The 15,433-nt window shown below is 35.2% G+C and overlaps 1 protein-coding gene across 1 annotated transcript in view; it reads right to left on the reverse strand.

Moving 5' to 3' along the window:
* LOC145259967 (WD repeat, SAM and U-box domain-containing protein 1-like) overlaps positions 1–15,433 on the reverse strand; it is a 53,624-nt gene that overhangs the window by 11,585 nt on the left and 26,606 nt on the right. The window contains exons 5-8 of the mRNA XM_080117955.1: positions 10,370–10,463; positions 5,424–5,457; positions 3,178–3,218; positions 2,292–2,398 (exon numbers count right to left, since the gene is read on the reverse strand). Of these exons, the coding sequence (XP_079974081.1) occupies positions 2,292–2,398; positions 3,178–3,218; positions 5,424–5,457; positions 10,370–10,463 (276 nt within the window). The remainder of the gene's footprint in view (positions 1–2,291; positions 2,399–3,177; positions 3,219–5,423; positions 5,458–10,369; positions 10,464–15,433) is intronic.

A 15,433-nucleotide genomic window follows, 5' to 3' on the forward strand; every position in this document is an offset into this window, starting at 1 on the left:
GGGAGAAGAGATCGTCTCTCGCAAGATTCTGTACCCTTTCAAGTGACACCTCTTCATATGTGGTAGCAGAACTCCATCTTAGGGCATATCTGACTCTTATCTGATACTAACGGGGGTACCCGGTGTTGCCCGGGTGTGGAGAGGTTTTTCTTATTGTAAGGGTAATGAGCAACGGAGCCCTAAAAAAATTTAAAAAAAAAAAAAATTAACCAACCCTATAAAAAAATTGAAAATAGCAGCGAGTACCCGATCACGGAATATATTGAACCTATTGTGGCACTATTTTCCGTGCTACTGTTTCTAACACGCTCTACAGCATGGCCAAGTGGTAATTTGGCCATGAGCGTAGAGATACAAAGAAATCCCTTCTCATAATTCCCTTGCTATCTTTCTGTCTCATTCCTGCACGACCACTATTAAGTGAAAACGCATATTCTGTCTCTCCGTAAATGGGGGGGGGGGAGCAACTTTGATTTGAACCACACGTAACTCAATGTCCGATTGGCATTACTCGGAACATGACATTAATCACCAAGCTTCACCGATTATGAAAGTGTAACAACCGCTGCTCAAAGAAATGAAGGAAACATGTAAACATAATAATTTTAATAGAAGAAAAAAACAAAACAAAAAATAAACCAAGAAACAACGATCTACAGTAACAAGTTTTTTTTTTGTCCAACGCAAAAGTTTAAAACAGAACAGATAAGCAAAGTTTTTTTTTTTTTTTCAAGAAAAAGATTAATAAATTATGTTTTTTTTTCTTTTTTATTCGGTAATGGTTAATGTTAAGGGAAGGTTGGGGAGGGGTGTCTATTCAGAATGCCATTCTTAACATGAGGAAGTTGAAGAGGAGTATCTATTCCAAAAGCTGTTCTTAACATGGGGGGGTTGGGGAGGAGTGGCTATTACGAAAGCCGTTCTTAACATGGGGAGGTTGGGTAGGGGTGTTTATTCCGAAAGCCGTTCTTAACATGAGAAGGTTAGGGGTGCATTGCGTTCGCGTGCATCTCCACCCACATTCATTCTTCTCAGATCTTCTTTTGCCGATGATGCACTTCTCGCCAGAGGAAACACAGTTTTTTTTGTTTTTTTTCAGCAATTTATTTTTTTTTTTCGTGACAATATGAGATCGCTTGTTCTGGTGTCATCAAATATTTTTCTAAACTGGAGATATTCATTTTTTTTTTTTTACAGTTTTCATAAAAGGGCTCTCATAGGTGCATACTGCTTAATGAATTTAATGATTTTTATTTTCTTCCAATTTTTGTTTCGAAAAGTTTGTCTGCTACTTTGCAGAGCATTGATTGGTTGATCGACGTCTTACGTTACATTACAATCAAATCCGAGCACATGATGTCATGTTTTGAGCAAAGCCAATCAGACACTGAGTTACATTTAGTTCAAATTATGCACAAGTACCTAATTTTTATAAGATTTTAATATTTTCCTTGCTTGCATGAATGTGAAACTTTTCGTGTAGCATAATTTTAAATAATCTTGAAAAATAAAAATAAAAAACTTTATTTTAAAAACAGGAACATAAAAAAATAATTAAATTAAAAAATGGTAAAAATGATACAAACATTCAAGATAGGAATGTACGGATGCATGTCTGGGGAGAAAAAGAAAACCAGCACCCCCTACCTCCTTTTAATTACATGACGTCATTTTCAGACAGCCTTTCGACTGTCTAAGATTTGGGGTTTCCATATAATCTATGTTTACAAAACTTCTGTTTGTTGCAATTTTGCAAAGGGCAAAATCCCTTGATGGAGGGGGGGGCTAATTAAGTTATTTTTTGAACAAACAAGGTGTTTCTTTTTTTATTTAATTCAATATCTTAAGTCTTTACTTTACTAATTATCATCGAAATAGACCCAGAAAACTAATATTTATCTTTCAGAGGATTTTTACAATGAATTTATTTAACTTTTTGAATTTAGCTGAATTGGTTAGCTCACCGTGAAAACATTTTTCATAACTTTTTTTTTCACGTGTACAAATATTGTTTTTCCTTTAACTTTAGTCTTTTATCCTTCAAATACAATCAAAAAGTAATTGGAAACCCACACAAAAAATTATGATAAATCAGCTTTCAAAACTATGTCCCCCCCTATCTTTATTCGGCCATTTTTGCCAGTACCTAGCAGATAAAAATTCATTGAGTATATAGGTTGAGAAGTGTCCTCACACACACACACATTCTTACTTTTATAGATATAGAGATAGATAAGGATCAAATCTTAACAAAACTATACTAAAAAATAAGATAATAAACATTGGCTCACCTGTTGACTGGAGGTCATTGTCAAGGCGCCATATTTTTACCATTTTGTCATTTGATCCTGACGCTAAGAAGACGCTATCAAATGAGAATGCACAACACGTGACATACCTAGAACAACAAAAAACAATGCTTCTAAGAAATCTTTGAAACAATTGATCTTAATGAAATTATTATTTTTTGGTTTTTACTTATTCACCTTCACTCTCATAAGATCATATTGCCACTTGGACATAACGGGCTACTATTAAGGACCATTCTTAGGTAAGATGAACAAAATGTTGGTTTATGTTGCATGCCTGTGCCTGTTCTACAAATATTTTAATGGAATGTGCTCTGATGAACTCATTGCACTTGTATCCCCGACAAACCCACTTAGCAATAAATTTACATCTCTTTACTGTCAAGGCCTCTAAACGTCAGAAAACTTTCTACTCTAATATTTTCTTCCCTCAAACAACTAGACTTTGGAATTCACTTCCTATTACTTTTTTTTTTTTTTACACAGTGATCACCACTTATCAAGGCCCGGAAGCCACTCAGGGATAAGGGTTATTGCAAGTACATTACGTTAGTGAGGAGATTTGCTGAAATGTTTACTTAAGGGGGCGGTTCATTAGGAATTTGTTAACATTGGACTTGAAGACATCTTGCTTCCTTGACTGTATAGATATGCAGAAGTTTAAATGTAATGTAAACCAACATCTTGTTAATCTTTCCTAGGCGTGGTACCAAATAGTAGCCCCTTACGTCCAAGTGGGGATGTGCCTTGTTAGGGGTGAACGTAAGTAAAAAAAAAAAGAGAGAAAAAGTTACCAAAGATTTAACATGCAAGGAAAAAGTTGTCATTGCAGGCTGAAAAAAATAAAAAGAAAAAGAATTTTATTTACCTAGTGTGACCTTCAAATGTTTTTAAAGCAGTGCCATTCAGCTAGAATTAAAAGAAAAAGACAAAAAAAATATCCACTGTAAAAAGGTTTTTAAAAAAAACATAAAAACTAAATCTTATTTTTTAAACGTTTCAGAATTTTGGGGATGAGGATTAATAAATTGATTTATTTTTATTATTTCGACTACTGTTCTCACCTTTATATGTTTTAGGTTTTTTTTTTTTACAAGGCAGTCCCCACTTGTCAAGGCCCGAAGGCCACTCAAGGATAAGGGTTAATGAATGTAAGGTGGTAGTGTAGTAATCATTAATTAAGTTGGGTAGAATTTGATTCAGGGGACGGTTCAATAAGAACTTGTTTACATTGGACTTGAAGGCTATGATATTGTAGTCGGCTAGGAAGCAGACCAGTGGAACACAGGTGGGCAGTTCTAGAGAAGAAGCTTTGTTCATGGAATCTGCGTTTAGACTTAGGCACAGATAGAGAATGGGGCAAATTGTTGATAGTAGTTGTAACTAGTCGAGTGTTTTTTTGTGAAAGTCCGACAATAATTAGTTTTATTCATTTTATGCACAGGAAACAAAGAGGGCAAATTGTAAGACTGCGTATCAAGACATCAATTAATATTTATTCCTCAACTTTCGGTTTCTTTGATATATCTTTTTTAAATCATAGAGGAATAATACGGACACAACCTCCCATTTGAAAATTCAAATATTTCAGATTTGTAATACATTTGATTCTTAGTCTAAAATGACTAAGAATCAAATTTATTACAAATCTGAAATATTAAGCATGATTCACTACATTCCGATTTTTTTCTTAAGACCTCTTAAGCATAAACTTTAAATTTCAGACATTTTCTAAAATCAAAATTGGAATAAAGATTCTAGACATAAGGTTTAGAAGCATTATATCTTGCCAAACTGTTGTATTTGGAGAATCAATTTTACTCATTCTGAGGCAGGCATTCTTCTAGTGTGTGTATAAAAGAAGAATTTAATAAAATATGTCGAAAAACGCTTTAGCAAGAGTTAAAAAAACATTTATTTTTCACCAGCACTCCAGAGAAAGAGCACTCTGACTTTTAAAAAAATGCCTGAATAGCCTCGTCAACATTACTTGGTAAGGATGCTTCAGGCGATTAGAAACAAACTAACACCTCAAAGGAGAAGGGTAAAACTACTAGAACTGCACAGACCGGAGACATACTTCAGTCAACAAGAAACAAGACATCTCAACAATGGTCTAGACTCTGTTGACTTTGGTGTCAAGGGAAAAAACCCTGCTAGACTCAAATGACTCCATATATCAAGTATTTTATTAAAAAATATAAAATTAACACTTCTATCCAGTCTGTCTGATGGAATAAGGACCATTTACTCTTGTGGATTAAATATAAAGTTTAATTCCAAATTCTATATAGGTTCTGGAGTTTTGTCTATTATTTCAAAAAGTTTCAGCAGCAAAGAGTGGTTTAACATCAAGAACAACAGTGTTTAGGAATTATTATTATACAGTGTTTAGGAATTATTATTATTATACAGTGTTTGGGAATTATTATTATACCGTGTTTAGGAATTATTATTATTATACCGTGTTTAGGAATTATTATTATACAGTGTTTAGGAATTATTATTATTATACCGTGTTTAGGAATTATTATTATACAGTGTTTAGGAATTATTATTATACCGTGTTTAGGAATTATTATTATACAGTGTTTAGGAATTATTATTATACAATATTTACGTTTCTAAATTTTTTAGATGAAGATGGGTTATTTGTATTATTTGGATTTTTCAGACTGCTGATCTCATCTTGAGTGCCATTTTCACAATGTTTTGGTTGATGTAATCTCCACCATTCTTCATAATTCATACTATAATTGTCTGCAAGGACCCGTGGTGCAGAAGTTAAAATATTTGGAAAGATTCAATAGCAAAAGTGATATTCTTCTGAAGGTTGAAGGTTCAATCCTCAGTGTGGGTGACCAAAAAATACAATTGTGAATTATGTAGGACTTCTATCCAGTCATGGAACATGACAGAACAAAAGCATGTTACCCTCGTGAATTAAATAAAGGGTTCCATTTGAAATTCTGACCAGATTCCCCAAACTTGACAAGATACACCTGAAGAAGATCGGAGGTTACATCAGCGGAAACGTTGTGAAAAATGATACTCAAAATAAGAACAGTAGTCCGATGAATTGAAATAATATGTTATACAGTCATGTTTACTTACAGGATTCCAGAGCCTGACGGTCTTGTCGACAGACCTAAAACAAAAAAGATGATATGTGGGATTATGGTCAGAAACAGATACACATTTTAAAATGGAGGGGGCAGATGAAATTTTATATTATGAAAATTAATTTATATTATAAAAAATTTATGGAGATGGTAGATGAAATTTTATATTATGAAAAATTAATTTATATTATGAAAAATATATGGAGGGGGCAGATGAAATTTTATATTATGAAAAATTAATTTATATTATGAAAAATTTATGGAGATGGTAGATAAAATTTTATATTATGAAAAATATATGGAGGGGGCAGATGAAATTTTATATTATGAAAAATTAATTTATATTATGAAAAATTTATGGAGGGGGTAGATGAAATTTTATATTATAAAAAATTAAAGTTATACTTCTCCCTTTTTGATTTAAAAAAATAATTTTGCACTTGTGAAGTTTTACCCCATCTTGGGTATGACCTTAAAAGACATCCAGTGGTGATAAGGCCCACCATTTGTCCATGTATGGAGTACTGTTGTCACATTTGGGCTGGTGCATCTGCTACTAGTCTCTCACTCCTGGACAAGGTTCAAAAGAGAGTCATCAACCTCATAGGTCCTGAACTGTCGTCTAAGCTTCAGCCTCTGTCCCACTGATGAAGTGTTGCATCCCTCTGCCTGTTTTACAAATATTTTAATGGTGAATGCTCCGATGAACTACAAGCACTTGTACTCCCTCGACGTAAATACCACCAACAAACTCGACAAGCAGCAAAATCCCACTCCTACACAGTAGAGATCTCTAGGGGTAAGAAAGCCTTCTACTCCCATAGTTTCTTCCCCAGAACTGCTAGACTTTGGAACTCCCTTCTGGAATTCTGCTTTCCCAACTGTACCGACATGCAGAAGTTCAAGTTCAATGTGAACAGACATCTTGCTGCTCATCTCCCTTCATAATGTCCCTTCAACATGTCCCCGATAGTAGCCTCCTACTTCAAAGTGGCACTGTGCCTTGTTTGGGGTGAAAATTGAATTAAGAAGAAAAAAAAAAAAGGTTCCATTTGGGGGCTGTGTGGAATGTGGAGTTGCCCTTTAGTTACCATTGCTCCCAGATCCACTTTCGTCCTGTTAGAACATTTGATGCTACCAGATGAGGCTGTCTGAAGATACTGGCTTCCTGACCAAAAATGCACCAAACATTGATATTATTATTATTTTTCTTTAACACTAGAATACTTCAATTAAAAGTCAAATATGAACGGATAAAATTATAGAGGTGAATCAAATGAGGTATATGTTGTTTAAACAATAACATTCAATTTAGCTTAAATTTGCAGTTTTTGAAAAAGTGACAAGTGCAGAATTTCTTTTATGGTGCCACTGTATATATATATATATATATATATATATATATATATATATATAAGAAATAAAAATTACAATAAGTTTACCGAGGTAATCAAAATGATAAACTTAAAATATATTATAAATATTAAAGAGTTAATATTTACAAGTAATCTCAACCAGATGTAAAAGCTCAATAAAACCGAAAAGGAAATAGAGCTTATAATATGAACAAATGATTAATAAAACATGTTAAAAAACATCTTGAAAAAGAGTTAAAAACATATTTAATTTTAAAAAGGAAGCACAAGATAAGTGGATAGTCCTTAATCCGCAGAGTTTCGAAGAAATACTCTCCTTTCGGATTTTGCATGTAAAAGTATTTAATGAAACCACAAGTAAGTCACAGATCTTACTTGGTTAAAAAAGGGTGAGGTAAGGGGAATAGGAGGTAAAAGAAAAAATGATAAAAAGATTTCACATGAATGGATAGTCCGGTGAAGGGAAAAAATCCAAGAATGGTAAAATCCAAACACGGTCAAATTAAAAACTTCCAATCCAACAGGTAAGTTCCAAAGGAATCGCCCATATATATATATATATATATTATATATGATCTGGTCGATGTGTGTGCGAAAAGTTCCTATCAAACTCCACTCTGAATATTTGATCTACACAATTTGGACCTGTAAAACACATTTGATTTGTTTTTTTAGATGGCACAAATTGCTGCTAAGGGGTCCAAATTGAAAACAAAACAGTTGGCTTTGGCAGGGGAAGACGAATAAAACATTACTCGTGCTGTTACTTTTCATTATAACATTTGAAATCATTACTATATATTAGATAATAATCAATAGAGAATTGGCTCTGTAATAAAAAAAAATAAAAAAATTTGCATAAATTAAAATATTTATGTATATTTTATGATCGGGAAATGCCAGGCAGCCTTCTAGTATTAGGAAAAAACTGGATAAGCGTTAATCGTTTATCTTAATATTTAAGTTCCAGATATTTTCTATTTCTATCCTAATCTTTTTTTTTCGGGTGGGGGTGGGGGGTGGGGGGTGACACAGAAAATAATTCTGTTGTCAGTTTATTGATACCTTAGTTGATAGACTACTACTCAAATCCCTGTATGCTGACAAGAGTGAGTGTGACTACTATCAACTGCCATAGATGTGTGTGTGTGTGTGTGTGTACTTGTGCTGTTGTCATCAGTGAACGTATAGAAATGCAAGATATATTTCTACAGGATGAAACAATAAAATTGTCGCCCTAGAAAAGACGACATGATTCCATTTCCGTTTGATGAAAATTGGTTTTCTTTTTTTGCTGCAGATCATCTAGTAGTTGGCCAGTTGTGTACAGGTCCCAAGTGCGATAGGAGCCTTCTATCATGTCTGAAAGTGACAATGTTCAACGAGCAAGGTTGGAGGTGCACCACTATAAAACTCATGCTTTCTATTGATCCAAGTTATGACAGCAGGACCATTGCCAACACCCTCAAAATGCCTCGCTGGATTGTCACAGATGACAGGAATGTGTCCAGGGTGATGAAAACAAAGTTTCCTGCCACGGTTATGGTCTTTGGTGTGGTTTCAAGTGAGGGCCACATCATTTCACCTCACATCTTTGAAATTGGCTTGAATGTCAACACCAAAGTGTCCATGGATGTACTGAAGAGTGCGGTGATCCCCTGATGCAATCAGGTGGCTGCTGGCAGCAGGACTTGGTGCCAGCCACAAGTTTAAAAAAACTCAGACTTGGCTTCAGAAGGGGTGTTACGACTTTGTACCCTTCCCTCATTGCCCCTCCCCTCCTCCTCCTCCTCCTCCTCTGACCTGAACCCACTGGACTACTTTGTTTCGTCAGACGTCGAGAACATCACAAACATGACCTCTCACACTACCACAGCCAGTCTGATTTCTGCCATTCGCCGAGTTCCCGCCGGCGCTTGTGGAAAAGACATTCTCCCAGTTCCAGACCCGTATCAAGGCGGTGATTGAGGCTGAAGGTGGCTACATTGAATAGATATTAGCTCCACTATATAATCAAGTTACCTGAATTGGTTTATTCAATAAAAGTTTTAGAATAAAACTGTAGTGTTGTTTTCTTTAAGGAAACATCTTTATCGTTCCATCTTGTATATATTAATAGTAAACAGCACTACAACAATTTCCCTTACTTTCTATCTGTATCTAAATATGAAAACAGATTCCACGGACAAAGTTTCTTTACTAGAACTGTTCCACTAGCATGCTTCCCAGCTGACTACAACATGGCCATCTTCAAATCCAATGTAAACAAGTTTTTGATGTCTTGCCCCATTAAATAATTAAATTTTACCCAACTTCCACCACCAACGATCATTTGTTGTCTCAGTGACCACCTTTCATTCATTACCTCTTATCCTTAAGTGGCCTTCGGGCCTAGATAACTAGTAAATCCCTTGTAAAAAAAAAAAAAATACAATGCACAGAAACAACCACAAAACCTCTTTTAACACAAAAACAAAAGGGTTTATTTCAATGGAAGAATGTTGGACAGTGTCCGAGCGAGAAAGTTCTTTGGGCTGTTCAAGGTAGGTCAACAGTTATCTCTAGAGAAATGGATTTAGCATTTCTAAAAACTTATGGGAGTCATGTATGTGCGTGTTTGAATCTACCTGACTTCACATTCTCTTTGTTTCCTGTCTGTCTGTTGCTTTTCGGTGCTTAAAACCCAAAAGATAATTCCAATTCAGATAGTTTTTGCAAATTTACTCTGTTTACGAAAATTCTAATAATCATTTTGCTCATTGTCCACTGACTGATGCCATTAAAAATCTTAACACAAAATTGCATTATTCTTCTAAATTTTTGAGATGGGGATTAATATGGATTATTCGGACTACGGTTCACATCTTGAGTGCTTTTCTCACAACATTTCGGTCAATCTAGCCTTGCAAGGGCGCGTGACATAACGGATAAAGTACAAAGTAAAATTCAGTGACACTCTTCTAGAGATTGAAGGTTCAATCCTCAGTGCAGGCGTTACTAAGGATAAAATTGCGAATAACATAATAGATAGTTGATAGAATGAGAGCATGTTATCCTGTAATCCACAGGTTTCCGTTTAAAATTCGGTGCAGATTCCAGAGTTTTACAAGATATAGTTGAAGAAGGTTGGAGACTACATCGGCTGAAACGTTGTGCAAATAACACTCAAGGCAAGAACAGCAGTCAAAATAATCCAAAATTACTTAGCACTTCTACCCAGTCATAGCTGACGGGGCGAAAGCATGCTAACCCCATGGATCAAATAATAGGTTGCATTCAAAATTCCTTGTAGCATCCCAAGTTTGACAAGATACATCTGAAGAAGGTCGGATGTTATATCAACTGAAACGTCGTGCGAATAACACTCAAGATATGAACAAAAGTAATCCAAAATTGCATTTTCAAAATTCCCAGACAAAACTGCATTTTAATAAAGTTTTGAATAAAAGTATTTGGCTTTGCATGCTTTTATCCTTTCAAGTTCTTTGTAAGTAACTTATGGATAGATAATACATCTATCATTTTATCATGTTATATAAGAAAAAAAAAAAACAGTCTTTACCCTGAGGCTAATAGTTTTCCGTGAGATGCAAAACAGCAAGACAGTACTGGTGCTGTATGCCCAGCAAGGATATACCGATTGGTAAACTTGATATCTGTCAAAAAATAAAACCAAAATCTATTGGTGAACAATATGGGCCGAAAAGCATTCGTTTATTTATAAGCAAATGCGCAATTTATAAATTAAAAGCTGAATAATTAGCAAAAAAAAAAAAAAACATTAATTGCTTTCTTCTGAGCCAATTTTCTTCAAAATAAAGAAAACTCTCAGCAAACGTCTCCTTGTGTCCTCTTTCTTTGTGAAAAGAAACAAAAAACATATAAAAATCCAGAACACATAAACACACATATGTATTGTCAGCAAGAAGTTAATAGAAAGAGGCTGGTGTGATAACGTAAAATTATTTGTAATCATTATGGTACTAATGACCATTAGTATGCTCTAGGAGTGGGGTTGCAAGAAGCCTCTCCAACGTTTTAGTATTTTTCACACTCTTTCAGTGGGGATCTAATTGTGCACTTCTTTCCTGTCTTTTTTTACCAGTCATGGAATAACGCAAAGAAAAAATCTGTTTAGTCATTAAAAGTAGTTTTGTCTTGTTTTTCTTATATATTACTAAATAAGGAATTATTTCTATTAAAAATCTAGTTAGTACTAGCGAGGGGTACCCGGCGTTGCCCGGGTGTTTGGAGGTGTGTGTGGAAACACCGGGGGGGGGGGGGGGTTAAAAAAATGTTTTGGTAGGTAAGTATGAGGATCGAACCCGAACCGTTGAGGCAAAGTTGTGAATTAAAGTGTGAAAAAAAAAAAAAAAGTGCAACGTTAACCATTGCCCCACCGAGAGATGCTAACGGAAAAATTTATTTAATTACTTGGATTTGGCAGATGCCCGTTTTAATGAGTTATTGAGGTCAAGTTTGACTGCGGGATTTTTATTTTCCCCCCCAAGATGTTATAGGAAAAAGATTAACCCACATGCGGCGAGCGACAAATGTTGAATATTTATCTTCCCGAAGTCGAGCAAATTAAATAGACAGGCGAGCTTCGTTGTTAACTGTGAGATATTACGATTTATATGTGATATAAAAAGTTTTAAAAAGTTGTGAAGCGAGCGGCCGCTTCTGAAAAAAGCCTTTTGTAGACATACAGAAAAAGTGAACACACATACATACATTTTCACTTTTATATTTATAGATTATGCATCTAAAACTGAAAAAAATCACACGTGAAAAATGTCAACGTTATGTGAAAAAAGCTGAAGCAAAACAAAATGGCCAGCAAATTTGAACTGATGTCGTGTTTATCTAACAACAAAACTCAAATTTTAACTCGAAATAATTTCTCATTTAATAATATTCATTAATAATTGAATAAAAACAGCAACATAAACTATTTTTAATGCAAATTGGTAAACTTGAAACCTGTCAAATATATAGCCAAAAACTATTGGTGAACAGTAACAAAGTGGGTTGAAAAGTGGGTTCTTGTCATGGATTTTCCTATATTAATAAACAAAAATAAAGAAAAAAAGTGGTGATGCCTATGTAAAAAAAACAAACTGTATGATGAAAAAAAATGAAAATATCATATTTCAAAAATCATGTAAATTGATCAAGTAGTTTTATTTTCATTAAGAAAATCATTTTTGAAGCAATTAATGGGAATTCATAGGCATTACAACATGTATCTAGTAAGTATGAAGTATTGTTGAGTTATCTCTTTGTTTCTTGAGACACATTTTCAAATGGCAGGTGAGATAGTTGCTCTTTAGATACTCATAAAATTTACTTTCCTTATTTAAAAAAAACCTACTTGACCAATGTACGTGACTGCTTGGAACATGATATTTTTGTTTAGTCAAAGGTACCTACATCATACAGATTTTTCTTTATTTTTTTTATATAGTGGGAATTCTGGACAAGCATTAGATTATTATTAAGCAAATGACATAAACAAACAAAAAGAGAAACCGTGTTTTGTTTGTTTACTTTGTTTTGCTATAGGGCAGGGATGGCCAACCTATAGCACATGCACTGACAGTGGTACATGACATGATTACAAACGGCACACTGAGCCCCACGAATAATAAAGGAAAAGACATGCCTGCGCAAGCAAAAACTTTTTTAACTGATTTCAAGAACAAAGTAAACCAGGAACTCAAGTCATCATCATCATCATAATGTTTCATTCCACCTCGAGGTCCATAGTCGGGCAGTGTTCGAGGATCCCTCAGGTCCGCATCAGAGCATGCCTCACTTAGGGAATAGCCTGTGAGGATGTATGTGATCGTATGCACATTGGCACCACAGGGACACCGACCATCCTGTACATGGCTCCACTAGTGTAGGTTTTGACAACCTTTGCTTGGGTCCAGTTAAGTGTTACACACTCTTTCCGGGAGTTTAGTTCTGTGCAGTTCTAGGAGGTCCACCCTCCCAGGCCTTGTTTTCTCTCTTTCAGAAAGGGGTTAGTTTATTGCTAATCACCTGTTGCAGAACCTGTTAGGAGGTTTTCTTTCAGTGCTGGAAGAGCCTTGTTATTGTTGTCTTTGACTGACTCATTCCACTAATGCAGGCAGAAGAATGTTTGTGCTGTTTGTTCGAGGTCTGTGACAATGGCAAAGCTCTTGTGAAATGGTAGTCACTGTGGCTCCTCTTTTGCCATTACTCTGTTTTGCCATCACCTCTTGACAAATCTGTAATGGAGTGATTTTGGATATTGTGTAGAAAGATCGCAGATTGGTAGATTTCAGGTTGTCGGTAATTGTCCTACATGCCTTGTTGAGCTTGATGTCGACCTTCGCAGTAGGAGCAGGATGAGCCCATGCCACTACACAGTATTCTGCAGTCGAGTAGCACAGCGCTAAAGCTGACAAGAGTAGTTTCTGCGCCTTGGCTCCCAAAGAGCTATTAGCCAGAGAACTTCAAGTAATTTATGGCTAAAAACAAATATTTGGCTAAGATTATTTTTAATCCACATTACCTTAACAATAATTAGTTACAGTTTGATAACAATTTGGTTTAATTAATAATTTAATAGAAGAATATTTAGTTCTCTCGCACTGCAAGAACTGTGACTCCAGGGTCGGAAAACTGGGACTGAGAAGTCAACGCCCCAAAGGAAGGGCGCTCTGACCTGCAAAAAGTGCATGAGCAGCCTTATTGGCATTCCCTGGTAAGGGCGCCTCAGGTGATTAGCAATAAACTAACCCCTTTCTGAAAGAGAGAAAACAAGGCCTGGGAGGGTGGACCTCTTAGAACTGCACAGAACTAAACTCCCACCGCAAAATCAAAAGGGATCAGATAATTACAGGAATGGTCTAATCTCTGTTGATTTGGGGGGGGGGTGAGGATAAAAAATCCCTTGACCAAACAATACATTAATAAATCTCAAAATCTTATTATAAAAAAATTTGTCAAAAAGAAAAATTAAATTACATAAGTCAGAAGATGGGGGGGGGGAAGTCAAGCCAGAATGCATAAAGGAGGTACATTTTCACCTTTTAAAAATTGCCTTAGCAACCACATTGGCATTCACTGGTCAAGGTATCTCAGGGAGTAAGCAATAATCTTACTCACCCAGAAAGACGGGGAGACAAAGCTTGGGAAGGAGGATTTCCTAGGACTACCCAAAACGAATGTCTCAGCCCGCCAGATAAAAGGCCACCAAAATGACTCAGTTTCTGTCAAAATGATTGTCTAGATCAGAATTTCAACTGGCATGTGTCAAATGAATGGCGTGAATCGCTACTCACGACATAGAAGATGTAACTAACTCTCACGTCCTTTATTTTGTTCTTTAGTCCTCACATTCCATGAGTGATGTTCCTGACAAAGAGGGAAGAATTGCTGTTTTCTGAGCCACAATCTATTCCATCAAACACTTATCATTGGCAAGTTTTTGACCTTGAAGTACTATATTTTTTCTTTAGTTCCTTACATCAAGTGGCTCCACATCTTGTCTGGAGTGATTTCCACAAATAAAAAAAAAAAAACAACAAAAATTACATTTATTGTACCTGGGTAAGTCTATTATACCTGAAATAGGTATATTAGCTTATTCTATAACACATTCAATGGGTGCTGTTTTTAGGGGGAGAAATCTCGGTTAATGACAAGGTAGAACTGAAGGACATAAAAACTATGTAAATATACGGAACTTATGAGAGAGCTGGGGAAATTAAGGGACATGAAAACTACCCTAATACCAATAACCATGTGTGCACATTTGGAGTATATACTTGAACTGTGATAAAACGAAGACTGTTGGACACTCATGTCTGAAACTTGGTGGACAAGTCAAGCATATACTAAAATTTATTAGTACCAAATATGGTTTGATTTCAGAAAGGATTGTGAATTTTATTGCATAGATGACATTTTTTTATGGTTGGGGAGATGTCACTCATGAGACCACCAAGAGACATTCCTCTTGAGTGATTCCTGTAATAAAAGAAATGATCCAAAAAGGAATGGCAAAAGGAATAACTCTATTGTAGAGAAACGAAAATTATCCAATGTAGTTGTCTCAAGCAAAATCTATTAATCAATACAGTCAGAGAAGTTTTTAAATTATAAAGAATTCTAGGTAAAACAAGTGAAGCATGGACAGAAAAAAAAATGACTAGGTTCAGCATTTACCTCCTTCCGTCCATTTAGCCCCAAAAGTCTTCAGGGAGCATCAAATTCTGGTGAAAATGAACAAACAGTGCAGTTTTAGGCCTTAACATATGTAAATTTGAGTTTTGCACCATGCAAAAAAAAAAGAAATGACGTCCATCATTTGCCCCCCCCCCCTCCCCAAATTATGCCCCAAAAGTCCTCATATTTAAATTTGAGTTCAGCACAATGCAAAACTGCTAAATAGATATACACAGAAAATTTTGGACAAATATGGTAAAATAGTCCCAAAAATGGAGTGTTTTTATTAGTCCTAAAAGAGCCCCTGGAGCACACCCAAGAATTATTGCGAAATATAGACAAACAAAATTATATAGAAATCAGTTAGTTACAACTTTTCAGAAAGTTTTATAAAAATCCAAGGCATCAATATTTTTAATAAGTA

This window comes from Euprymna scolopes, chromosome 35 (assembly GCF_053919585.1).
Source record: "Euprymna scolopes isolate OS-2025 chromosome 35, ASM5391958v1, whole genome shotgun sequence".
NCBI classification, from domain to species: Eukaryota; Metazoa; Mollusca; class Cephalopoda; order Sepiida; family Sepiolidae; genus Euprymna; species Euprymna scolopes.